This window comes from Etheostoma cragini, chromosome 21 (assembly GCF_013103735.1).
Source record: "Etheostoma cragini isolate CJK2018 chromosome 21, CSU_Ecrag_1.0, whole genome shotgun sequence".
In the NCBI taxonomy this organism is placed as follows: domain Eukaryota; kingdom Metazoa; phylum Chordata; class Actinopteri; order Perciformes; family Percidae; genus Etheostoma; species Etheostoma cragini.
Genome location: NC_048427.1, coordinates 20,587,580 through 20,613,014, shown reverse-complemented (window position 1 = coordinate 20,613,014; position 25,435 = coordinate 20,587,580). Strand labels below are relative to the sequence as shown.

At 43.6% G+C, this 25,435-nt stretch overlaps 1 protein-coding gene across 4 annotated transcripts in view; it reads right to left on the bottom strand.

The window, feature by feature from the left end:
* Positions 1-25,435, bottom strand: part of llgl2 (LLGL scribble cell polarity complex component 2) — a 33,483-nt gene that overhangs the window by 1,388 nt on the left and 6,660 nt on the right. Inside the window, exons 2-27 of one of the 4 annotated variants that reach the window (XM_034860575.1) lie at positions 22,290-22,409; positions 18,670-18,767; positions 16,617-16,698; positions 16,340-16,455; positions 15,303-15,461; positions 13,729-13,891; positions 13,476-13,602; positions 13,320-13,374; positions 12,995-13,149; positions 11,282-11,493; positions 10,300-10,367; positions 9,993-10,146; positions 8,422-8,526; positions 7,119-7,214; positions 5,684-5,880; positions 5,049-5,196; positions 4,368-4,515; positions 4,155-4,271; positions 3,795-3,961; positions 2,910-3,174; positions 2,436-2,586; positions 2,315-2,343; positions 2,072-2,119; positions 981-1,023; positions 453-525; positions 1-361 (exon numbers count right to left, since the gene is read on the bottom strand). The exon at positions 1-361 is cut by the window's left edge and continues 1,388 nt beyond it. In XM_034860575.1, coding sequence (XP_034716466.1) covers positions 486-525; positions 981-1,023; positions 2,072-2,119; positions 2,315-2,343; positions 2,436-2,586; positions 2,910-3,174; positions 3,795-3,961; positions 4,155-4,271; positions 4,368-4,515; positions 5,049-5,196; positions 5,684-5,880; positions 7,119-7,214; positions 8,422-8,526; positions 9,993-10,146; positions 10,300-10,367; positions 11,282-11,493; positions 12,995-13,149; positions 13,320-13,374; positions 13,476-13,602; positions 13,729-13,891; positions 15,303-15,461; positions 16,340-16,455; positions 16,617-16,698; positions 18,670-18,767; positions 22,290-22,364 — 3,018 coding nt within the window. In that variant the 5' untranslated portion in view covers positions 22,365-22,409 and the 3' untranslated portion in view covers positions 1-361; positions 453-485. The remainder of the gene's footprint in view (positions 362-452; positions 526-980; positions 1,024-2,071; positions 2,120-2,314; positions 2,344-2,435; positions 2,587-2,909; positions 3,175-3,794; positions 3,962-4,154; positions 4,272-4,367; positions 4,516-5,048; positions 5,197-5,683; positions 5,881-7,118; positions 7,215-8,421; positions 8,527-9,992; positions 10,147-10,299; positions 10,368-11,281; positions 11,494-12,994; positions 13,150-13,319; positions 13,375-13,475; positions 13,603-13,728; positions 13,892-15,302; positions 15,462-16,339; positions 16,456-16,616; positions 16,699-18,669; positions 18,768-22,289; positions 22,410-25,435) is intronic. The other 3 variants (XM_034860574.1, XM_034860578.1, XM_034860577.1) reach the window with 3 other exon arrangements.

The following is a 25,435-nucleotide window of genomic DNA, read 5'->3' as shown; positions in this document are numbered from 1 at the left end:
GGCAGAGAGGAGATGCTGGTTGGATGTCGAAGGGATGAATTATGGCACCGGTCACATGTCAGGAATGGGTTGCTTGTAGCTTCGGGCTAAAACCGGTCCGTGATCGTGCTGGGATCATCTGGGTACAGCACGTGGTCTTCAGGCACAGGCGGTGTCTCTACCCCCCCACTAACCGCACCGTGATTAAGCACCACCGCCGACAGCCTTCGGGTGTCTCTCTACGACGGGCGGGTGGGATCTGAAGGGGAGGGGGAGTGGGGGGGTTAGTCTCTGAGGCGAGGGTTTCAGGGGTCAGTAGTGGTTGTGTGAGCCGAGCAGGAGGCTGCAGTACGCTTCATACACATCAACGTGTGAGTTCACTCTGAGGAGGCAACAGAGAGACGCTGAGTCCAAAAACTGTTAAACATGAAGTGGCAAAAATAAGGTAATAAAAAATACATCTGGGCCAATACCTTAGTCTCACCTCAACGTTCCAGACATGTCTCTTAAGCTACAGCATTCTTCACATTATTCTCCAGGAACGACCTGCAGCAAACACACAACACCTTCCATCAACAGGTGTTTCACCTTTTGTATTTTAAGCCTTTATTTGGGCGAGTGATCTACTCCTACTTGTTCCTCCAGGCGTCATGTTTACCGCAAAATTAGATTGTTTTTCCCCACGCTGAAGTCATATGGGAGTTAACAAAATGACTTGAAGTCCTACATAAGACTGGGAACATATCCGGCTCATGTTAGCCCAGGTCTGTAGTTGCTGCTGAGCACAGTATTTTTAACCCTAACATGGTCAACTCTCTCTCAAACGTGGTTGCCTCTGCCTCCATCACATTCACTGACATTAATTACAGCCTACCTTGATTATTGTAAAGTAAGTCTGTAAATAGCTATTCATATTTAAAAGGCAGGGGTGTGTGTGTGTGTATATCTCTCTCTCTCTCTCTCTCTCTCGACTGAATTATCAGTGGCAGATAATAACTTACGTCTGGTCTCCTTCTAGTGACTTCTGGATCTCTTGAAGTACTTCTGCAAGACATTAAATCATAAAAATAAATCCCAACACGACCCGACACTTAGCAGCATCTCAGTCCCGTTAGAGTTCAGGTTGTTGGGGTCAAAGGGAAGTTAATCATGCGCTGGGCCAACACTGCTGTGTGGGGGGGGGGGGGGGGGGGGGGGGGGGGGGGGGGGGGGGGGGTGTCTGGTGACAATGAGGGCAGAAAGCTGACATACCAGTTAGGAGAGGCAGCACATTGTGCTATAACAGCTCAAGGCTTTAAGACTTTAAAGGGTAACTTGTTTTTTTGGACTGATGGGAACAACAATGGTTGACATTGGTCCAGTACTGAGCGAGACCTCTGTCGACGGCAAAAAACAAAAGCTACAATGTTAGTTACTAGGACAATTATGCGGATTGTATTTACCTACACCAAAGTGGTCATGTTGCTGCTGACAGGCTCAGACTAATATTCCATGTGTCTGACAACATTATGGAAAGGATTTCTAAGGGGGTCGACCTTTCTGTTAAAGAGTAAAATCTGCAAAATGGCATTCGCTAAACCCACCAGACTCCATGTAAAAAAACAGTAATTTTAGTATTGTAAGATACACGTCATTCAAAGTCAAAAGAAACAAAATGAAACTATGAAAGCCGTTTTGGGTTGTCTTTCCACTATTCCAACAATCACAACTCTGTTTTATGTTTAAACCAACACAGTTTACTGATTTACATGTGAAGATACAGTGTGTTGGGTCTATACACGCTAAACGTGTTGCTTTTTAAAATGGAGTCTGGTGGGTTTAGTGCTAGCAACCTCAGAGCTGTTTCTGGTTTAACAGAAAGAGGTTTTAAAAGGCCTCTCTCTGTAGGGATCCAATAGGGTTACATTGGAGCCTGGTCTGCAGTGTTCTCACTTAATACTGGACCAATGTCAAAGATCCTTGTTTCCATTTGTCACATACACACAAACACAAAATAAATAGTGTCCAGGTTGGCCTTTAAGGTTTTAAATACAGTAACTTAGGGGCCCCCATGGATCATATTTCTACTTCATAGGTCGTCTCAAGTACTCACTCTCATCATTCAGCAAAGCATGCTCCATAACACGTCTAGCTGCACTTTCTGGAACACAGGCCGCAGGCGGAGGACACGTCAGCACAGCCACAAACAAAAACAGACAGCACAAGCAGAGTTCAACAACATCGAACAGAGCACTACATCTGGACATGTAGTGCTCCCTCAGGCAGAGGCACATGCATGTGTAAGTATGATGCTGGGCTTTATGCATTTAGGGAAGTCTCTGATGGAGATTTTTACCTGCATCCTCGCTGCCCTGTCTGGTGTTTCTAGAAGGACAGAGAAGACAAAAACTCAAGGGGACTGAAAGAAATCGTTTCCTGTACACATTAAAAACTACGGAAACCCAGAGGGTGCATACCTATGAGCAGACGAAGCTCCATCAGGCCGTAGCCGGTGTTTGTTGGAGGAGCCTGGATGAAGAGGAACCTCCACCAGACAGCGAGGCTCCACCACGCAGCGGGTGGACAGAGAGAAGCGTTCAAACTCGGACGGAGAGATCAGGTAGAAGCCTGAAGGGAGACAAGACATCAGACAAATCTTACTTTTTTATTAATATTAAAAATGACTCCAATTGATTAATCAAAATAGTTTGCGATTGATTTAATAGCACGGCTCGGTTTGTATCAGTTTCAGTTTTTTTGTTTCTTGTTATTTTTTCAGTCCAGAAATATACTTCAGCATATGATATATAGCTTAATTAAACACAATTAACAAACAACAGAAAGCTATGTTAATGTGTATGTTTCCCTATAGTACTATGTGCTTTAGCAATACTACATGTCAACATGGTCATGCTAATGAAGCCGCTTAATTTGACGGACGGTCTGTTTACCCTGGCCGTGCTTGGTGAAGACACAGGAAGCGATGCCGCTGACGTCCTCCCGGCGTACGCAGGGGTAATGGACCTGCATCTTGACCGACGGTAGTGACACCACGTGGACGTCGCCCTGGTTGGTCAGAACCACCAGGCCACTCTCGCCGTAGTCCTCCGAGCGGCTGCTGCCAAACCAGGCCACGCCTACCCTCCGAACTCTGGAGCCATCCACAGCCGTCAGCTTCAGCTTCATCTTAGCGCTCACCTTGGGCAGGGTGAACACCTGAACACACAACCACACCGTCAGCTCAGCTAGCAGTGTGTGACTTATGCTCAGACGGTCGAGCGCTATTAAATGCCTTTCTAGTTCAGTAGCAATACATTAGATCTTTTAACATGTTAGTTTACAATTATCAATATCAAGGTTCTAAATATGTCTTGAATACTGTGTAATAAAAAGGCCTTCCTGGGTCTTGAGTAAATCCAATTCTACTGATCTTTATCATATATAGACCTTAATAAATGACCAACAGGTTTTAGATTGAGACAGAGTGTGACTGCTCGATCTCTTGTTTATGGGAAATATGCATATGTGATCGTTGATAAGTTGTACTGCATATTGATGCAATTTTACACATACTATTGTAATGGGATGTCTGTGATGTAATGTATGTATTGTGCGTCTAAAGTGCACCCCAGGTAGAGTAGCTGGTCACTGTGGCATCAGCCAATGGAGATCCTTTCAATATATTATTATTATTATTATTTTACACATACAACTGCACATTGTTAAACTGCTAATAAGTTCTATCTAGAATAGAAGGTCTTTCTGTCTCAGTGTGTGTGTGTGTGTGTGTGTGTGTGAGTGAGAGAGACTGTCTGAGAGTCCGTCCATGCTCTGACCTTAAACTGCTCCTCAGAGATGACCAGGAGGTGGTGTGAGCCCTGCATGTCCGGGGAGCGAGCCAGGTCGTGGGCCACCTCTAGGGGCTCAGGCAGAGGAGCTCCGTGACCGTCCAGCACCACTATCCCAACAACAGGAGCCCGGTGCATCAGCTGGATTTCCTTAGCTAGAGAAAATGAAGAAAAGAAACATACTTTAACTATATTTCCAAATGACACTTACTTTTACCTAAGTAACATTTTCCATGCAGGAGCATTACTTGTAACAGTGGGGCATTAGTAGGCTACTTTTAAGTAAGTGATCTAAACATTTCTCCCATCACTGAAAGCAGCCTCCCCGAACATCAGAAACTGTCTCACCAGGCTGTGCAGTTACTGGTTCTTCTGCTCTGTGCTCTACAGGAGGAAGGCGGAGCATGTATGCAAACACACAGCCGCCATTGGTCCCTGCCCATAGGGAGGGTGCGCTATGTGAACCTAGAAGACAATGAGGAAACATGTGACCAACCTGAGGTACAGTACCGTGGATGTACTAAATGCATGGGCCTTCTTGTGTTTGACAGTGCAACTCACTGTCTGACAGGAACGTGTCGGCGAAGTAGATGGTCCGTACGAGACCGGTGAACGAGTCGTCTGAGGAGCGAGCCTCGATCTTCCTCTGGACAGGAGCCAGCTCCATCTCTGCCAGTTCAGCCTCTAGACGAGCGTTGGCCTCCTGGAGCTACCCAGAGAGAAAACACAGTTTGAAAGAGGTGACGAGAAGGAGCTTAGGCCGTGTGCAGACGGACCCAAATCACTAACACATGTGTTGTCATGAGTTTCATATTCCCGCTTTGCCAGACCTTCCTCCACAGCATAGCGGAGGAGGGTCTGCCTAGTTCACACAGCATTCTGGGATGGGAGAAAAACACGATCTAGTTTATTGGCCTTTTTCTAAACCAATTATGATCGTGTTAGGCAGTGCTAAGTACCGGATGGAGCCACGGTGCCTCTGCAAAATAGTCTCAGGAAGGAAGTTGTTTTGGTGGAACATGAATGTTCAAAGTTGTTTTAGTCCATAACAGCAAACTCATCAGCAACTGATTGGACAGATAGTCTAGCTAGCTGTCTGGATTTACTCTGCAGAGATCTGAGGAGCAGGTAACCATAGTCCTCAGAAATCCACTAGAGGTTAGAAGAGCCGGAAGTGGAAAGTTGTGATATAGACAGAGTTTATTGACTGGTGGACAGAGGAGCAGAGCGCTAGCAAGCTACCTTGGCAGCGTTGTGGACGTGATGTTTCCTCAGCGAGACTCTGCTGCGTCGGATTCTCCTAAAGGACTGTCGGAGGGATTTCTTTATGCTCTTCACCCTGGACAGAGGGCCCTCCATGGCCAGCTGGTCACTGGGGTTGAGGGTGCACCTACAATTGGAGAAAAGAAATAGTGAGTCAACACATAAATGCAATGTTGATGTACGAAATAACCTGAAGGAACAATTTAACACCTTTCATCACAGTAATCATACAACCACTTCTTCAGACAAATTCAAACAGACTGTCTTCCATTAATACTTCTTCGGAGGACAATGGTGTGCAACGGAGAATGAATGCAGATATGCATGAGCGTCACAATATAAAGTCTCACCACTAATGTGCATTATATATATTTAAACCTAGTGCAAGTTTGTTTGCATGTGGAAACATGCTTGTGGGCAGTCTCAGTCACTTCAAGCAGCTTTAGGAGACTAAGAGCTCAGAAGAAGGCTTGTGACAAAGACTGAATCCACAAACCAACTTAGAAAAACCTGAAAAGACAAGGCGTGTGGCTGTAAAAGGACACTATCAGGCAGCTAGTATGCAACTGCTGAAAACACGCAGAGAAGTCCCATGTCCCTCTGCAGCTCCTTACTTGACGAGGACGTTGTTCTTCTGTTGGTAATCGTATAGACCAAAGCCGTGGCTGGTGCCAAAAGCTACCAGCTTCCACTCCGAGTGCAGGGTGAGGGCGGTGACCACGGCAGGCGGCTGGCACTGGACCAGAGCAAAAGGCTGGAAGCCTGGAGGAAACAGCACCGGCTCCTCTCGCACGTCCAGCCGAGCGTGGCCCTAATCAACGAGAAAACCAGCCGCATATGGATTGGATCACTTTAACCCTGGTGGTGCTGGCAAAGTTCTATTTTTGGTTGGTACTGTACTAGTCTTGCATTGCCAGCTCTATCTCCACAGTGCTGTGGACAAAGGTCCGGCAACACCACACAAATAATAAATAAATAAATAAATAAATAAATAAATAAATAAATAAATAAATAAATAAAGCGAGCCCTGGGTTGTTTTTCTACACCAATCCCAAGTGTCGGGGGTGGCGCTGACATACGGAAGCAGCGATGGTGGCTCTACTAAGTAGTCTCAGGAAGGAACTGGTTTTGGTGGAACATTTGCACCCCGCGAAAGAAACGCCACATCCAATGTTAAATTAACTGTAGATTAGGGCTGCACAATATGTTGTTGTTTTTTTTAAATCTTTGACGCCATATCAACTGGTGCAACAGAAGGCTGCGACAAAATGCAAAAGACTCTCATAGATTATTTGTTAGTTGAAAGAGAATATAGGTTGAAACCTTATGTTAAATAAAAAGTTGGAAATTATTTGTTTTTCAATTAACAAGCAATTTGTTATATTTTACCAGAATAGTGAAAGCAGCAGAAATGCAGAACTGAGACCAGTTGTTGAGTTTTTACAAATAATATTGAATATATTCAACGTTAACCCATATTGCATATGCTCTTCATATCATGCAGCCCTACTCTTCACACAACATAGTAACATGAGCTATTTAAATTAGCTGGATCCATGGTTAAACCTCGTTAGCTCTTACTACGTCCACAGTAATCCCACCAATCAGTCCCAAAATGCCCCAGTTAGAGAGGAAATGACCTAAATATGTTCTTTGTAAAACTTTACAATTACTACCCGAAAATTTTAAATAAATAAATAAGTAAAATAAATTCTTTTCTTTAACACATTTTTAGCGCGTAGCTTGCTAGCTTAAAGTCTTTTGTTGGTTCCCAGAGGGAACGGAGTTTAAAAGGCGACATCCGGTGGAAAAACCAACAGCGCTGGATTTAAAGCAATTATCCTTGAAATGTACTGTTGTTGATCTACAGTAGACTAGTACAAAATATTCTAATGACACAAGGGAGATAACGGGAAAGTAATATACTTGAACTGGCACAGCAAGATATTACAGCTTTCAGGGAGTGATGAGTGAAGCTTTAAAATGATGGTGATGGTGATGAAGTCATGAGTCACGCATTCGTTTTTGCATTCCAACGCTGCGCGTTACCTTCCAGCGGAAGCCCTCTTGGCCCTGCAGCAGATCCACCACTTTAGCCTCCACGGTCTGCTCCGCTGCCTCATCGTTCAGTTCCAGCACCAGGATCTGGAGAGACAAGCACCAGACACAGCAGAACACGGGTCAGTTAGCACAACACAGCCGTTTTCAAGCTGAGGAAAGGGCCGTGGGCTGCGGAATCTTAAAGACTGTGATAAATGTTTGCGGGAACATTTGGTTTAACTTTTTTTTCCTCTTCCTCTTTTTATTATTATATTTAAGACAGTTTTTTAGATTAGATAAATGCTGGAATAATGTCCCAAATCACAGACTGTTTACAGAAATGTCCTCTTTTCAGTGGATCTTTCATTTATTTTTTCATTCCTTTATTTAACAGGAAATAGACAGGACATTGAATGTGTAATATGTTAATATGTTGTACTGATATTTGTTATGGGAATTGTTTTTTATTATTATTATGACTTTAGCTTTGGTAATAAATGTTCTGTTTGACTCTTCAATGTTCCATGCTTATTGAAAGTAAAACCCTTATTGTTGGCAATTCACAGCTACGTTCTCATCCTTGCATAAGAATATAGAGCAGTTCATGATGGTGTCTCATGTTATAATGCTCCATGGCATATTTGATCTGTTACACAGGGAATATTGAACTTTAGCTAAACTTTCACATATCGAATGGTAATCGTGAATTCTGGCACAAAAATCGCAATTTGATATTTTCCTCATATTGTGCACCCCTTAAAAAAAAAAAAGACACCAACTCAGTCCCATGCGGGACACTGAACCCTCACCCTGTGGGCTCCGCCTGTGTTTGTGTAACTGTGTGGCGTGCTAGTGGGGAGTCAAGTTGGAGATAAAAACTTCCCATAGCGAGTCTACACCGGACAGACCTCTCGCTCTAATAAGCCCTAAACAGAAGTGCACGTGCCAGAGAATAGAGGAAACATCACAGATATATAAGTTCCCTCTTCATACTTCATTAAATGTTATCTTTGTCATGCATATCCCTTAAGGTGGAATTAGACAAAACCATAGAACATTTAGTGAACCTGGGTCTTATTTTCGTGGTTATGCCGCCAATGTTGTCCATCAAAATTAGGGGTAGGGCAAAAAAAATAAAAAAGTCAATATTTGATGTAATGTATGATGATTTTTTTCTTCTTCTGAATTTTTTTTGATGGAAGATGCCTAAACGCCCCCCGACAAATACAAGCACCAAAGTCTGCCACAAAGCGAGGAAAAACTGTGTAATTGACAGGTAATGTTTGTAGCCGGAGGTCAGCAGAGATCTCACCTGTCCAGCTGTGCCAGCTATAGTCAGATAACCACTGTATTTACAAAGGTGGATCTTCTGAACGCCGAGCCTCGGGTCATCACTGTACGGGTCAAAACAGCCAACCTGGACAATAGAGAGAAAAAAAGAAAAAGAAAAAAAAAGCATAGGTATGTCAGCAATTTAGTATTACAAAAGGTAGGACACTTTTATGAGACGGGAAAAAAATAGTCAAAGTAGCATATATACGGAATTTGTGTCCCTAGTATGAGTCAAGCTCCAAAAACCATGGATCCTACATTTCCCATGATGCCACTATACAGAGTATACAGGTTTGTAACAGAGGCTTTCAGTTATTAATTTATTTTTTCAGACTGTCCCTCGTTAACTGAATATTAACTGTTAACAGACAAGCAGGCAACACAGCCCCAGTTCATCTGTCCACCATTGTGTGGACACCTGCAGCCACTTCCCTGGACCGCTTATGCGACCGACAAGCCAGGTTGTCAGATGTGAGACTGCCTTGCATACTAGGTGTGTAGGACGGCTTAACCCGCCAGTCAGCATGGGTTAAAGTGGGCCGGAATGATGCAGAACCGCGTTCCGGCACGTAATTAGTGGTTTAAAAAGAATGCCAAATATCCAACCCCGGGTTTACCGAGTTCACTCCCAGCCACGCACCGCTGCGAGCCCGTGCACAAACTGCCTATGGTTAGTTCACACATCTGTAAAAATATCTGTTAAAGTCAGTTGAACAGGTGAAGACAGGTGTGGGAGTGAGCGTACAATAAAACCGGAGCGACTTGGTAACAAGCTGTAGATCCGGTGTTATCTGGTGTTGGACCAGAGGATTTGTTTAAACCAGAGCGGTGATGTCGTTCTGGTCTCATTGTTCTCCGTGAAGTGAAAAACAGCCTTCGCACTGGTAACTTAGGAACTATTTGTCCTTGTCTGTTAAGTGCTCTGCAGTGGACAGAGATGTTATTAAAATAATAATAATAAAATAATATATAAATAAGTATTGTTTTTAACTGTAAGAGAGAGAAAGAAAATCAAATATAACAATATTCTTGATCGAATGTTGACATTGTATGGTTGACTATTGTTGCTTTAACAAAATGTTATTTACACAGTGAGATCTTTTTTTTATAAATGTTCTCCAGAAATTATTTAATGACTTAGTGGTAAATGTAAATAATAGAACAGCTAGAACAGTCTGGTGAGTTCAGGAAATGACATCACTTTACTGTAATACAGCCTTTAAAACCAGGAAAAGACACCACTCACCAGATTACCATATATCCAAAACGTTAGACGATATTGCGATATTGACTCAACATCTATCTATCCATCTATCAAAAAAATAAGTGAATCAGGCAGTAGCCAGCAGCTTTGCCCCTTCAGTTCTGATTGGACAGTTCACTGACACAATTCTTTACCTTACAAACAGTGGGTTGACACAAAAAACCTTACCTTGTTTTCCAAAGCTTTTTTCCAACTGAAAGTTGTGCTTACAAGCTCCAGAAAAAGGTTGGTAAGAGGACCTTGAGGGTAACAGTTTGTCAAAGCACGTTTTTATAACAGACACACACCTTTCTGAATGGTGGCCACTCTCCTTCAGTGCCCTGGTGCATGTTATCATTGGGGTCCGCATCTGTGTGGAACACTCCAGCTGTGCTTAACTTGTACATGGGATACAGACAGACTCCCGATGCATCCCAGAAACGCACAGTCCCGTCCTCATGCCTACACACACAAATTAACTTGATATAGGTAAATATGTCTAAGAAAAGTTTCAATATACAACATGTTAAGCCCAGTTCAGACCAAAGATCTTGCAACGCATTGGTCTACAGCGTTCTGAAATTCGTTTTTAGTTTATTTGAGTTCAAAACTGACCCTGTGAGCAGCAGGTCTCTCTGCGGAGGGTCTGGGGCCAGGTTCTGGCCTCCCGTTATTGGCCATGGCTGCATGCAAGAGAGGGGAAATTAAAAGTTTAACAATAATACCTCCTTAATGCCATCTGTTCCACCAGAAATTAAGGAATCTGTCCAAATTCAGAATACAGCATACCATATATGATAAACAGCTTTAGAGAGGGAGGAGAGTCACATACAGGCATCACTGGAGTGAAGTAATTAGGTTTTATACAATTACGGCTTAAAAAAGTCCTACGTATGGAAAAATAGTAATTTTTAACAATTTGCATCAATGTTTATGTGAAATTCCTTGTGATGTGACAAAAGCAGTGAAAAATCATGACAATCAACACAAATGAATGACACAAAGTGAGTAAAAATAAACCCAAGGGAACTTTTTTTATTTCTCAAATGAAAGACCTACAGTCAATTGGATTGTTATTTGAACAAAAGGAACCCTTTAGCCTAGAAATCTAGACGCACTCTAGCAGCTGCACATGTTACTTGCAGCCAGGGTCAGTCTGGCAGTTTAGTTGACTTTCAGTCTAGCAACTCTCTGTTGGCTTGGGAAAAGGAAAAACCAACTCTGGTCTGGCCAATCACATCGTGTATAGAGTCGGTGGGCGGGCTTAACGTTAAAATGGCAGAGTTGCACAGTTCCGTTCAGTTCTTTCCAATCGACTTTGGGCGTGACTCTGGAAGACTTGGAGCTAAGCTCTCAAGTCATTCTTAAAAAAGGAAGACATGTTCGGAGTATAAAGTTGGATCTTTCAACCAGCGTTGCTCTGATTGGTTGTAGCGCTATCCTATTGCGTGTAGAGGAAATTTGAAAGACAACCGTTTATCCCACCCCTTGGATTGAGCCCTGCCAATGTTGAGTTCTCAGACCCAACATCTGGATGTGGGTCTGGCTTGTCAGGTTAGGAACCCTTGGAACTTAAACTTAAAAAAAACAGGCCTACCTTTTTGGAGTAGTGTGTGTTCTGCATTTCTCCAGCGGCGATGACCCTCTCCCACAGTTTGAGGGGGATGGCGGAGACGTGGTGGGAGCAGGTGATGGCCGAGCTGTGGAGGGGAACCAGGTACGGTGTCTGGATGACGGGCCAGCCCTCTGTCTGCAGGTCAATCACCACCAGCTCCTCCTCCACCAGCACCACCAGCGCACTGGGGTCTCCTGCAGAGGGAGAGAGTTCAGAACAGAGATCTTCAGCAGAGGGTCTGTGGCTAATTATCCCATTTACCACGGGGTGTTACGGAGGTGCCGGGACCCCGGCGAGCAATCGCTGCCATTCAAGTCGATGCACGTTATTCCACTGCTCTCTGTTCCACTTAAGATACGCGACAGGCAGGAAGTGAAAAAGCAAGACTATCCAGTCAATCGCACACATCTTATTTTAAACACCACGGACAACAGATCTTTTTTTTTTTCTCAGGACAACGCTAGAAAAGAGAAGACATGGAATCTAACTGTTGCGCAGACACAACACACGTCATAACAGGATGTTAAAATAAACAAACCAATGAATATAGATAGATCTAGTCTTAATCTAGTCTATAGCTCTAGTCTTGCTTGTCTAGACTGTTCTCTACAGTGCTGTGTTAGTAGCTGAGAACATCTGAAAAAGTTGTAAATACGTAAAGAGAGAAAAAAAAAAAAAAAAGACTCACACTAAACAAAGACCCAGTTTAAGTGATCCAACCCATTTCTTTGAAAGCCAAACCAAAAAAGGTCTGTATTAACATTTTGAATTGCAAAACTATGCAAGATGAAATCTTGCCCGATGGCAAACTGAGTAACGGAGTATGATGTGTAAGATTGGCATAATGGCAAAAAAAATTATAATTTGCAGATTTTCTGCATAGTTGTGCTACGTGGGGAGTGTCAATGAAACTGCCCATTTGTGTGACATCCTGTCGTGTTCTTTAACCCCCCCAATCTAGTACAAGTAGACTTTATATTTTACCCTTACTGTTTTCCGTCAGATCACTTGAAGGCAGCTTGATTTTACGAAGAAAGAGAGAAAGAAAAGACGAGCGAGACAGACCGATGTTACACAAACTCCCCGGTACTTCAGTGCTTGTGTTTGGTGTTTTAAAACAAATTCACTGGCAGGGACATGGTTGTATTAAGCGACTGGGCGATAGAGGTAGTGGTGTTCCCAGTTTGCTGTACGGGACTCTCCCACCACCTCAAAACAAACCGACAGGGCTCCGGTTACATGATTGGCCGCCGCAGCGTGACGTGGGTTTGCGTTTCTCCAAACGTTCAAGGCCTGCTGTTGTTGTTTTTTTGCGTGTGCCTCCTGCGGCACCGCCCGCTGTGAAACACACTACCCCCAGTGTTCTCAGTTCCAAAACCAAAAATGCACCCATATACACAAGACTCAGAATATTTTTCCGTCGATATCAGCAAAGTATTGAGATTTATTTCCCTCAAAAGGCCAATTTCCTATTTGCATTTCTATGCAGCAGAAATCAGATCACTGCAGAAGGCTTGGTGACATGGTTCCTTAGCTACATAGAAAAATATAATGGATCTGATGTCTTTGGAAATTATGAAATCTAAATTCAAGAAATTCCCCCCAAAAGCTTTGAGATACAGCTTCCTTTCCATTGCAGGGCATGAGTGTGTTTGCCATTCGGCAGTTACTTTTGTGGGTGTGTGTGTTGCCTGCCTGTGTGCTGCGGTCCGTCTCTGATGGTGAAGAAGTCGATGATCCTGGAGGTGAAGTCCAGAGCCACGTGTGTTTTACTGTGGATCACTGTGATACAGTGCCTGTCCCCGTAGCTGGCTCTGGGCATACCCCCGCTGAACAGGAGGAACGGAGGCCTACACACACATACATGCACAGAGATTAATCTGCAACGCCAAGCCACGTGACAGACCTGGGTAATAAGTTAAACGTTAGAACGGTGAGGACATAAAAAAAAAAAACTTCCACTGAGCGAAGGAGGGAGAACAGATGTCACACATCCCACTGGTTAATAAAGCAAACTCACCCTTCTTCTGTAGGTAGCTGAACTATTTTGGAAATGGCCTTGCAAGGGAAGTGTCCTGCAGCAATAAAAGACAAGTCATCATCAGCCTCCAAAAAAAGAAAAATCACATTTCATGCAGCGAAGAGAAATATGCAGCGGACACTTCTTTATGCTCACCATAAGGAATGTCGGATTTCTCCTCGTCATCACCCTCGCCACTCACCATCCATTGGCAGTAACTCCCATCGCTGTGTGAGCTGAGAATGTAGCCTCCGTCCTCTGTCCACCAAACACTCTCCAGTTGCTAAGGTTACATGGAAAATACAAAGAGGCAAATGCCAAGATTAAGCGCGCTGGTTGGAACCACAGCTTATCCCGGATGTGCTGGTATTCAGGCCACGGGCCCCACACCGAGCTATAGAACCGTTACCTGTGTGGCAGGGATGTGGTGGACAGCACGCTGTTTCTCCAGATCCCAGATGACCATGAGACCTCGTCCGTAGCCAATAACAACCTGGTTCGAGTTGACCGGGTTCTCCTGTAAGGCCTCTACGTGTTCCAGATTCCTGCGGCCAATGTAGTCGTCTGGTACACTGGAGGAGAGCGAGGAAAGAGGATAAACAAGGGGGAGAGGAAAGAATGAAAGAGACACGCATCAGGAAGACTGGAGACAGAACTGTAACAAGTATTCCATCTTTTTTAACACAATATCACAGTAACTTTGTTTAACTGCAATTATTTGTTAACATTAGCTAAGGTCCTAAACGGTGCAGGAAGTGATTCTGCCAAGATATTTGAACGCAACTATATTTGAATGCCAGAAAATACAACCCCCTGTTCAGAGCCCCCTCCCCTCAGATTCACAGATACATAACTACTGACTGGCACATTCACATGCTGCTGCCCCCCCCCCCCCCCAATCAAATGTCGCTGCCTGTTGCCTAATGGCTTGAACAGTGTTTTGTGGCTCGTAGAAGGCTTTCTGATTGTTTTCCAGTTACACATCAAGGGCTCTGTATTAGCAGCAGACTATTTTTAAACGTAGACAGAAAGCTAGGAGACCGATATTCACTTAATTTGGCAAAAAGTGTATTTGGTTAACTCCACTTACTATACCTTTAAGGCGTATGACTGGTAATTGTGATTTTGTTTACAGATGCCAAATTGGGATTATATACAGTAAGCATGTCTAACCAAAAGCACAATTACCACTTATATGCCTTAAAGGTTTAGTGTTGTTAGTTGTTGGCACTTTACCCTATTTACGTTCATAGCAACAAAAATGGAGATTTATTGTTTTTTATTATAATGATAAAGAGGTGTGGTACGCACGCACGCACGCTGGGGAAAGAGGCTTGGACACAGGCTACGTTCGGCGTCCGAAACCAGCTGCAGACTTTTACCGGCCATGCAGACGTGCAAGCTGTTCCAATCTGGGAAAGCGGCTGCATGTGTTCGCGACAAGACAGGGTTTTGGGGGGTGGGAATTTGAGAAATACTACACAGCTTTCTTTTCCCCCCAGAGTGAGTGGTGAGCAATTGTGGGGAAGCCAGGTGAAATCTGAGATGGCCCGGGTGGCTTTGGGTGGAGCGCCACTACAGCAGAACAAAAACTGAAATGTAAGCACAACTTTTACAAAAGTACCAACATTTTGGTCGATATTGTGCTAACATGGAACACATTCCTAAATAATTCAACCAATATATAATCACTTTCCATGTCGCAGGAGTGTTTTTCTAGTTTTTTAATAGCCTGTAAAAATCAAGTCTGTGAAAGACAACATCCCCCCCGATTCATCTTGTAATGTAATCTGCGATATTGTTGGCTAGACAAAGATTTGAGTGGGCTCCTGGACACATTGATAATGGATGCTATTGATTTTTAGACTACTGTCATCCACTGGGGACTGTTGCACAGAAATCCCTCAAAAAGCATGGGCCTCATTATTTTGACAATGTGATCTCAGGGCTCTAAACGACGTGCGGTGTGTTGTGGTTGCCGACCTGCTGGCCACTTGGTCCAGACTAATGTTCCTCTCTTCCAGCTCTCTGAACCCTGGGACTTCAACGACAAAGACGTGTCCTCCTTCTGTCCCCAACAGCAGCAGCTCCCCGGAGGAGTGGGCCAGCACTGCCGTCACTCTGGTCACACTTGGAGGGGCGCTGAGGAGGACGAGAAGAAGAAGACAACAGAGGTGAGATCATTTGGAGGAATGAAGGACAGCTGCCATTTGTATAAAGCAGGGCTCCTTCTCTCTATAAAATGTCAGAAAATAGTGAAGAGTGCCGGTTATAATTACGAAAAGACATAAGTGATGTATTAATACAACTTGTTTTATTAATCCATATGTCCAAAACCCAACAGACGGAAACAGACGTAGTCAAATTTACAAATTGGCAGTTAGCTATCAGCACTGACTAAACAAAGGGCCCTGTGGAATCTGTCTTATAGCTTCTTTAAATTCTAAAGTGTACGATTCCGTCTATGATTCTGTCATCACAGAAACTATAAGGCTCCAGATTAATGCTCCATCAGACTGTGACTGGCCCCCGCTGGGCCATCGTCAGAAATAAAGACACTTACCACCGGGCCTTATAACTTGACTGGGGGAAACCCTGCAATCCTTAAAATTTGAAAATATGAATCGGGGAATTGGGTTGACAGCTATGGTTGAAAAATGACTAAAAACGATTTGATGATTGTCAAAATAGTAGATTCATTTTTTTCTGATTAGTCAATTGATTTACTGACTAAATCGTACACTGCACGTTTCTACAGAATTCATCGGACTGGGCGAGTCTGCAGTGACTTGATGGACATGGCTTTTCATGGCAAGAACTACAGAGCCGTAGAAACCAAATCATTTTCCAGTCTGGAAGTTTGTGTGTGATCAGTCAGCTCTACCTTTATAACACAATCAGAAACTACTACCTCAGGATCAGGAACTTTTGGGGGGCAGAAACTGCATCCCTGACACCTAGCTGCACTGAAAAAGGGTCAAGAAAGGGGAAAGCTGTCAGAGTGTGTCTGCGTGTTTTACCCCGGTGGCCCAGTGAGTGTGAAGCGTCCTATCTCCAGAAGTTCAGAGTGTCCCTGGTGAGCTCTTAAAGTCCACATGTGAAGACTGTTGTCATCCAGCAGAGTCACCAGTTCAACCTAAACATGAGACACAATCAATCAATCTTGTCCAGAAGGCTATTAAAAAGGCATTCACTTTGTGGCTAGCAGAGGAATCAGTTCCTGTCTCCCCTGTATGATAACCAAGGCAGGCCACTTTAAAAAGCAGAAATGCTGCCATATATGTTCTTTGACTGTACCTGGTGGGGGAGGAAGTGCACCTGTGTGACGGCAGCATTCTCATCATGTAGACCCATGAACTCCACACCTGGAGCTCCATACCTGACCACTGGTTAAGGGCAGACTGGATTTGAGATTTGTGACAGGCCTATTGGTCATAAAGTGATGGACACTTTTTTCACAACAAACCGTTTTACAAGGTGGGGAACTCTCCAGTTGCCTCTCAGTCTGCACTGCAAAAGATATTCTGCATTGTCTATTTTTCAAATATTGGAAGTGGACGTAAGAGAGACACATTTGTAGCTATGAGTCCCTCATCAGGAATGGGAAATCAACTTCTGTCTTCTCTCCTTAAGTCTTGCAGGTTTGCTAGCATGCTATTCAACGTAAACGTCTGAGTAAAAGGGTTAGGGCTAGTAAGATGAGCTCAAGCAAGCAAGACCATTTCTGTGGCCATCTAAACCAGTAGCTAAAGAAATCGACTGACCAATCTCCCGCTGACTCTGCTTGCCTGGCTGGTAGGTTTTCAAATGTAAACCAAGTAAAGACAGGAGGACAAAAGTGAAGATGGCTACGATCCTGACTATATGGACAAGAAAGACCATCTCTGCTCCATCTCCATTTCTGCATCATCGGGGGCACTGAGGCAAGCGTGCAGGACTTGAGCATTGACTGTGGCGTCCTGCGGGCCAGTGTGCGGGCATCGGGCGGTGAGCTGACTGTGCCAGCCAGCCTTCAGGGGCTGCAGCTGTAGTTCACCGAGACATGGCGGGATGCTGGAGTTTCTGTGCCGTTCCACCGGATTTCTTTGGGCCAATCTGACGGCCATATTTTTCTTTATGATGAGTCATGCACAGGTTAAAAGAGCTGATGGGATAACATGGGACAAATTGATTGATTGATTGACTGGTTACAGGGGGCCACAAAGTTCTGGGTTAACTAACGTCACTGAGCATCACCTTGATGATCTTGGATAACTGGTAATCAGCTGGCTCAGTTAACTCTGGGTTTCCCTATCCAGCCATGAGCCGGTTGACGTTAAAAAGGCCGGAGCTTAAAGAGATACTGAGCTGTAGGACAATCTACCTCCACCTAGTCTACATCGAAGACGTTACACTTGGGGGATTGTTCATGTGCCGCCGGATCTCTGCAGGGTAAACCCAGACAGCTAGCTAGACTATAAAAATGACTATTGCTCTTTATTCCTTGTCACTTTATTGTAAACAGAGTCATTTTGCCCATGCTGTAGGAATGACTACATTTTTTCCCAGTTATCAGATTGGTAGGTGTGCATGGAGGTTTACACCTTCACATTTATAAAAATGCTCAAGTGAGGCATAGGTTACCATGGCGATTTACCTCAGTTAAAAAAGGGATCCATCTCCGTAACAAAATACCTGAATGAAACATTTAAATAGCTGCTAATGTAACTTTGTCGGGACCCTGTGAGCCGGGTGTCGATAAGCATGAACAATGGCTTTTAATACCCTTGACTTTGATATCCCATAAGGCTCATGTGTCAAGTGAGCAAAGCGTTGCTGTGCACTGGAGGCTGACCTCAGTGAAGACTAACAACACCATCCCTATGGGGGAATCACATTATCAAATGCTTTTGTGCGCTACATAAAAAGGGCGTTAAAACATCCCGCACTTTGACTCGTAATATTCATTGAAAGATTTTCGTTCCATCTGTGCCCTCTTGCAGTTTTATCCAGGAACAATCTGCTGCATTGTACGACTGGATTACTCGAACGAGAGAAGTCACTGCGGTTATCAAAACCAGTGTGTGTCTCTGTGTCAATGGGGAGAGTGTACCGACTGGCTCCGCTACGCTGTCAATGAGCAGAATTGTGCGAAAGGCTGTGGCGACACAGACTCCACTGTCTGAGAATGCCAGGCGGGGTTGAGCAACAGCGTGGGAAAAATCAAACACATGAACCACGTACCCATGTGAACCGCAAAGAGGATTTAGCAGCGTCATAGCTGCTCATTAGCACTGCCTGCCTCAGGTTCAAACATGCCGCTTGGATCCCTCCCTGACAACTCTTTACACACAGGTAGAGTAAAGGATACAGTTTGATGGCCCCGGAGCGGGTGCCAATGGCCAGCAGCTGCAGGGAAGGACTGTAGCCCAGAGCGCTGGGCTGGTGCGGGAATCCATGCTCCACTGTCTGAAGAGGAGAGAGGGGAGAGACAGGGGTAGGGTGAGACCAAGCTTTGATAGCAGAGACAATGTCAAGACAGGATAGGAGACTGCAGGAAAACACAGCGCAGATAACAGCTTGTGGACGGAAGGACATCAGATAACATAGAAAATATGAATCCTGCGGTCTTAAACCAACCCTCGGTCACTTCCTCTGCTGTGGCTGTGAATAGAATAGTATTATCGTTGTGATGCAGCAGTGTTTTGGTAAACTTCTTATTCAGTTAATTGTTGCATAATCAATAAGGATAAAAAGAATACTTCATGTCAACACATCAGTCTATTTTGGAACAGCTTCCTCTAGTATTCTCCACGGTCCAGATGTTTAAATTAAAAACAAGTTAGGCGTACCAGTGCAACCAGTGTAAAGTTAGTCCGACCCTAGACTTCCACCAATCCCGTAATAACATTTTCAAGGTGTAGTGCAGGGAAATATGATCCGCCGTGAGCACAATGTATTTCATTTTGAAAATTAACTGGATGTTTTATTAAGTTTCTGTGCTTGACTTCCTGTACCGCACAGCCTGACTTGTGCTGAACTGCTGCAGAGCTCTATGGCAAAAGCAGAAGCTCTGCGTATCTGGTCCGGAGGGCTGGGGATCGCTGAGCTGGGACGGAGTCGGAACGTAGCCACTCAGCAGTCAGTAAAAATACACACATGGACTCTAAAGGAAACCTACTGACTCCGCCACCCTTCCAGAGCGGATTCGCAGCCGTTCCGCAGTTGGTTGAAATCAGGGAGGAGCCCTATAAAGCTCTGTTTAAGGCATGATTTACACAGTTGGCCATAATCGGATGCAGACCGGTTTTGGGGCCGTTTGACAGTTTGCACACTATCTCTCTAAGTTAATTATTAAAAAAGTGTACAACTTTGACTCGGCTACAGCTCTGAGTCCGTCCCCCTGCTTCGGTTTCACTCACCACTGAGTCTGAGTTTATGTCCCCCCCCCCCCCAACTATCTTTTACTGTGGATTAAGTTATTAATTCAGTAAAGCGCCAATATTACACTCATTTTCAAGTTCACAATTGTCTTTTGAGATTGAACCAGAATAGTTTTGCATGGTTTCATTTTCAAAAAACACAATGGTTGTTGTACTGCACGTTGCTGCAGATCCTGTTTTCACCGTGGTCTCATTCACATTCAGCCCTCCAACAGCAGCTGTCATATACAACTATCTACACAGCTATAGCTGGCCATATAAACAGTAGCAGCTGATTTATCAGTAATTCTTCACATGTACATATGATCCAACAGCAGCAGTGATAGCCATCGTTGTTAAAGTCAGAGAGGTAATCAATGGTTCAGTTTAAAGCACTTACATTCTGACTTTATTAATACTTCACAATAAAAGCCAAATTGAAAAGATCATAGCCACATGCAAAAAAAAAATGCCTCCAGTGAAGATTCAACTCGTGAACGCACAAAAAAAATTAATCAAAATTAAGTTTATAGATAGATTTCAGACTGAATCCATTCACAACTAATGAAATGACAAAGTTTCCTTCTGGGGACATCATTTGAAATTGGGCAAAATAGGTTATAAATTGCAATATATCGCAGAATATTGCAATATGTTTAAAATCGCAATAATATCGTATGTTGATGATATCGTATTGGAAGCCGTCCTGGGCGGTTGTAAGAAGGTGGTGGCTACACTTTGATGGTGTTAGAGAGTAGTAGGTAACACTTTGGGTGTCTATGGTAAAGTGCTATTTAAATGTAATACATTTGGCCTGTGGTTTTAGGTGCTGCGTGCAACTTCTTTCATCTGCTCTTGCACGTCATTTAACATCTTGTTTTAACTGCAGAGCAAACAACCAGGATACATTGAATAGTTTTATTTAGCATGAGTTTCCTAATGTAGATCCCTTCCTGTGAATTAGCACTCAAATGAATATTGCTCAGAGGAAGAGGAAAATAGCTAATGTAACATTTTAAGCCGGTGTGTAGGTGTAAACCCAAAATGGCAAAGCAGTAGCTTAACAAGCTACTGTAAACACCAGGCAACAACTGGTAAATCCTGTGTAGACAGATGAGGCTGTGCACCATTCTGCAATCATCTGTTTTAGTTTAATAAGGGGTGTAGTAATACACTCAACTCGCGATACGACTCACAATTTTAAGTTGACGCTGAGATTTTCTCGTAATTTCTTTTTTTAACTGAATGAAATGAGTGAAACAAATCCTGTCATTTGCGGTTAAACGACAAAAGGAAGAAACACCAGATGTCAGAAGTGGCTTTTACAACAACATTGAAGGCAACAAAAGTTTCTGGAGCAGAGTCCAAACGCAACACTAATCTCCCAACGCTAGGCCCCTCTGTGTCTTTAGCTGCAGACTGTTGTATGTCTCGGGGTTGGAACCCTTCCCATTAAAATACAGGCATACTTTACACCGATTAGTTCTCAGCATTTTAACTGTTCAGTCAGCTAACTCACTAGCTAACGGTAGGCTAACGTTACCTGCTGTAACATTAACGTTACGTTAACTAGCGTTACGCCCGAGGCGGTTTAGAAATGGCATCACAGTTCACATTTGATCTCAACCGGTTGTTATCGTTACCATTTAAATAGATTTGTAACTCATTTACGATGCATCGTTGCATCCCTAGGTTTAATGGTACTTTTTGGGAGAGCCTGCTGCTGTTGGGATGTGTCCTGTCCTGTGTGCAGTGGTGGAATGGAACTAAGTACATTTCAGAGTGAAATGTTGTACTTTTTACTGCACTACATTCATTTGACAGCTTTAATTACTAGTTACTTTGTACTGCACTATGTTAATCTGACAGCTTTAATTACTAGTTACTTTGTACTTTTTACTGCACTACATTAATCTGACAGCTTTAGTTACTAGTTACTTTACACATTAAGATGTTTGCACACAAAACACATTTTATTAAATACATGTTTTTATTATAAATTAATCTACCCAACAACAATAAACAGGCAGTTTGCTACAGCTGAAACAAATGGCCTATTTAACAATAAGTCCATTGACTGAATTGTTTCCAGTTCTTTTACTTGTAATACTTTAACTGTAATACTTGTTTATACTTTAGGATGCCCTTCCACATGTATTCCATGACTTTGTGGTAATGTCTGAAGTTCTACCACGGACTCTGTAACTTGGTTACCTTGTTTCAAGCCATTCTAGCGTGGTATAGAAAGCCTGCAGGAAGACGCCAATGAGAGCCTGCTATCAGCATCCTTTACCCAGCGCAACTTGGAGAGCTCATGAATAGTCATGTTGTGATTGGTTTGATTTCTCCTCTTATTTCTTTCCAGTGGCTAGAGCTGACAGGAGGTAGCAGTACACCCCCACCCACCCACCCACACCAACACACGAGTGGCAGGGCACCTTTAAGTAACTTTTTCAATACAGGACTCTTTTAAACAGAGTATTTCTCACAGTATGGTATTAGTACATTAACTCAGAGGAAAGATCGGATTACTTCTTCCACCATTGGCTTTGTGTCGGGGTTCACTTGCCTTGTTGAACTGGAAGAGTTCCTGTTTGAGTCGATCTCTCTGGGACTCCTGGCCGTGTCTCCTGAACCTCTTCATCCTGTCTCAGCACCAGCGTGGAGCCTGCAGGCCCACTGACGCACACTGCAGGGGGGAAACAAGAGCCGAGACAAAGACACAGCGTTCATTTAGGAATCCTGCAGTTCATTTTGTTCTCCGCAGACTTTGCAACATGTTTATTTTGCATTGCACTGGTCCGAAGAAAAGACAACACTTATGCAATATTAGGATATCCAAAATCAAAGATGATATCTAGTCTCATGTCACAATATAATATCGATATATTGGCCAGCTCTAATAGCCAGCCCCCACTATTCTACATATCGGCCAGCCTGAAGCCTGGAATATATGGAGCCTCAGGGAGCTGAATCACCAAAGATGAAAGGAATTCTAGAGGCAGAGCACTTCTGGGTGCTGCACCCTCCCAAAAGATAAGGACGGACACACTGACACACAGAGAGAGAGACACACACACACACACACACACACACACACACACACAGATTGTGAATCTGTTGTACACAGACGGTTAAAGGCTGTACATTGAGAGCGAGCGAGCGGCTAAACTGCAGCACGTGAGCCACAGAGCAGCGTGAAGGCCCCTGAGCCTCCTCGTCTGCTCGCTGGCTGCTTCACTCACCGACACTAAACTATGTAGGAGAAAGCAGCTTAGGGGACAATATTTCAGACGGCGGGAACGGAAAACTCAACTGCAGCGAGACATATGATCCATCGTGTCACAAGTGTGTGACAAAAGGGCCGCGCCGCGAGACACAGTTCCCCGTTTTAAAGCAGCTCATTCTCCTCGGCCCGGATCGAGACGTAGTTCTGGTATTACTCCCGTCAGCAGTGCTTGCTTGACTCACTGCTGGGCTGTGTCACACATTTCCAACTGCAGCTTCCGCAAAGAAAAAGCCAACACTACTCTGGTGACCGACTGGGCTCTGATACTGCTCTAAAACACATGAAGGCAGATTCAATTTCTCAAGACATTTCTCTCCTGGTGAGGTTTCATTTCATCACTCTTAGAGTTCAAAAATTACACTTCCAGTAGAATCGTTTCTTTATTGGAAGCATTTGGAGGATTTTGGTTTCAAATCCGATCCTCGCTTCGCGGTTTAATATGAGCAAGTATTGGTTTACGTAAGCAGCCGGGTGCTCGTTGTGTTGGACTATTGTGATATTTTCAGTGGCAATACTGTATAGATACACAGGAGCCAAGTATGGATCTATTATTATATATTATATATGTGTTGGTCAGTTTGTCCCATTTTGCAGCAATAACACTGAAGTGAGGTGACCACTTGAAATTGAAATTGGCAAAAATTTGAAGTTGGAAAAAAGGTTATAAATTGCAATATATCGCAGAATACTGCAATATGTTTAAAATCGCAATATTATCGTATTGTGGCATACAGTAAGTATTGTGATGATATCGTACCGGGAGGTTTCTGGTGATTCCCACCCCTAGCTCTAGCGTGGCTTTTATAAGAACCAAAATCCAAATGAAGAATCAGAATTGGAACCAGGATTGTTGTACACAAAATGTACTAAGGCTGCACAATATGCGAACGTTATGAGAAATATATGAGAACGTTGAATATCACAATATTGATTATTACTTGCGATAAATAAACAGATATTGAAATGACATTACATTTTAACGTGAGGTTTTCTACTGATACTTTCTTTCAACTAACAAAAAAAATCAGTTTGTGTCTATCGCAGTGTGTTGCATTCTCAGCAATGTGTATGTTGCGCCACTTGATATTGCGATGATAAAAAAAAAAATTTAAGATATATTGTGCGTCCCTAAAATGTCCTAACAGTACACAGCTAGAGGTTGATCAACAGCTAACATGATTGTTGTTGCAGCAGGTTACATGTATTCCTTGTAGACACTGTGTGTGTGTGTGTGTGAGTGAGTGAGTGAGTGAGTGAGTGAGAGAGAGAGAGAGAGAGAGAGAGAGATGGTCCCAGGAGAAGCAGCAGAGCAGAAAGAGGGAGCTCAAAGCTCTAAGCTCTGCTGACAATGGCAGAGTGGGAGGTCCGCTTCCCAAACACTACGGCATCTAAGGGCTACGTTAGGAATCTGCTGAAAACTCCCGTATGCATACATGTAAACAGCAAAGATAAACCAGTATAGAAAGCTAGCTTGGGTTCATCCTGTGAAAGAGAAGAAAAAAACACAGCCATCAGTTTCTCTCTACCGTCTTGAGACATCCTAATCCCACAGTTGGTTCTCTCCAACTGGATTAATTGTGGCCTTTCAAGTAACCTGACAGACAGAGCACAAATTACCCAGTCATTAAAAACACACTCGCGTGTTATTTCTACACCAGCTACTTATCAAGGGCCAAGGCTGGGAATGAACATCCCAATTATGTGGACTGCAGTGATGTTTAGGGCCGTCCGTTCAGACAGTTAGATTAACCTCCTCCACTCTCTCTCAAAATCTTGTATACTCAACTGAAAGTTCAACGAGCAGAGACAGCAAGGCACGGCACTTTTAAACGTTGATAACCACACAACAGATTTGCATGGAAAGGGTGTCTTTAATAATCTTCTATGAGACACATGCAGGGCAGCTCACAGACCAGGAGTGGTGCTTCTGGAGCAACAAGTAGACCCATGTTTGGCTCAAGAGCACATGGACAGACTTGCTGCGTGACCTTGCTTGCTCTATGGAAGAAGTCTTCAACAGGGTTTGGGTCTATTACCGTAGACGGAGCCACCAAGATATCGTTCACACTTTTTTAGTTTTTTTTCCTTTCATAGAAACCATTGCCTTACCTTGAAAAAGACATATTATTGGCAAATATAAATCAGCCTTTTTGTGAAAAAACAAACAAACAAAAAACACTAATGATGGGGCATACTGGCCTATAGGTAAGATAATTACTAATGCCTCCACCTTGTCCCCCCCCCCCCCAAAAAAAAAGCTACAGACTCAGAAATAGCACATACAAAGGAAAGCTCATTGTGGGACTGGCTCTAGTGGCTGGAATTCTGGACCAAGGCTGAATTTTGTCAAAGAGACTTCAGATACAGTATTAGTGACCACTAAGGTCTATATAAAAGAGACTTCAGATACAGTATTAGGGGACCAC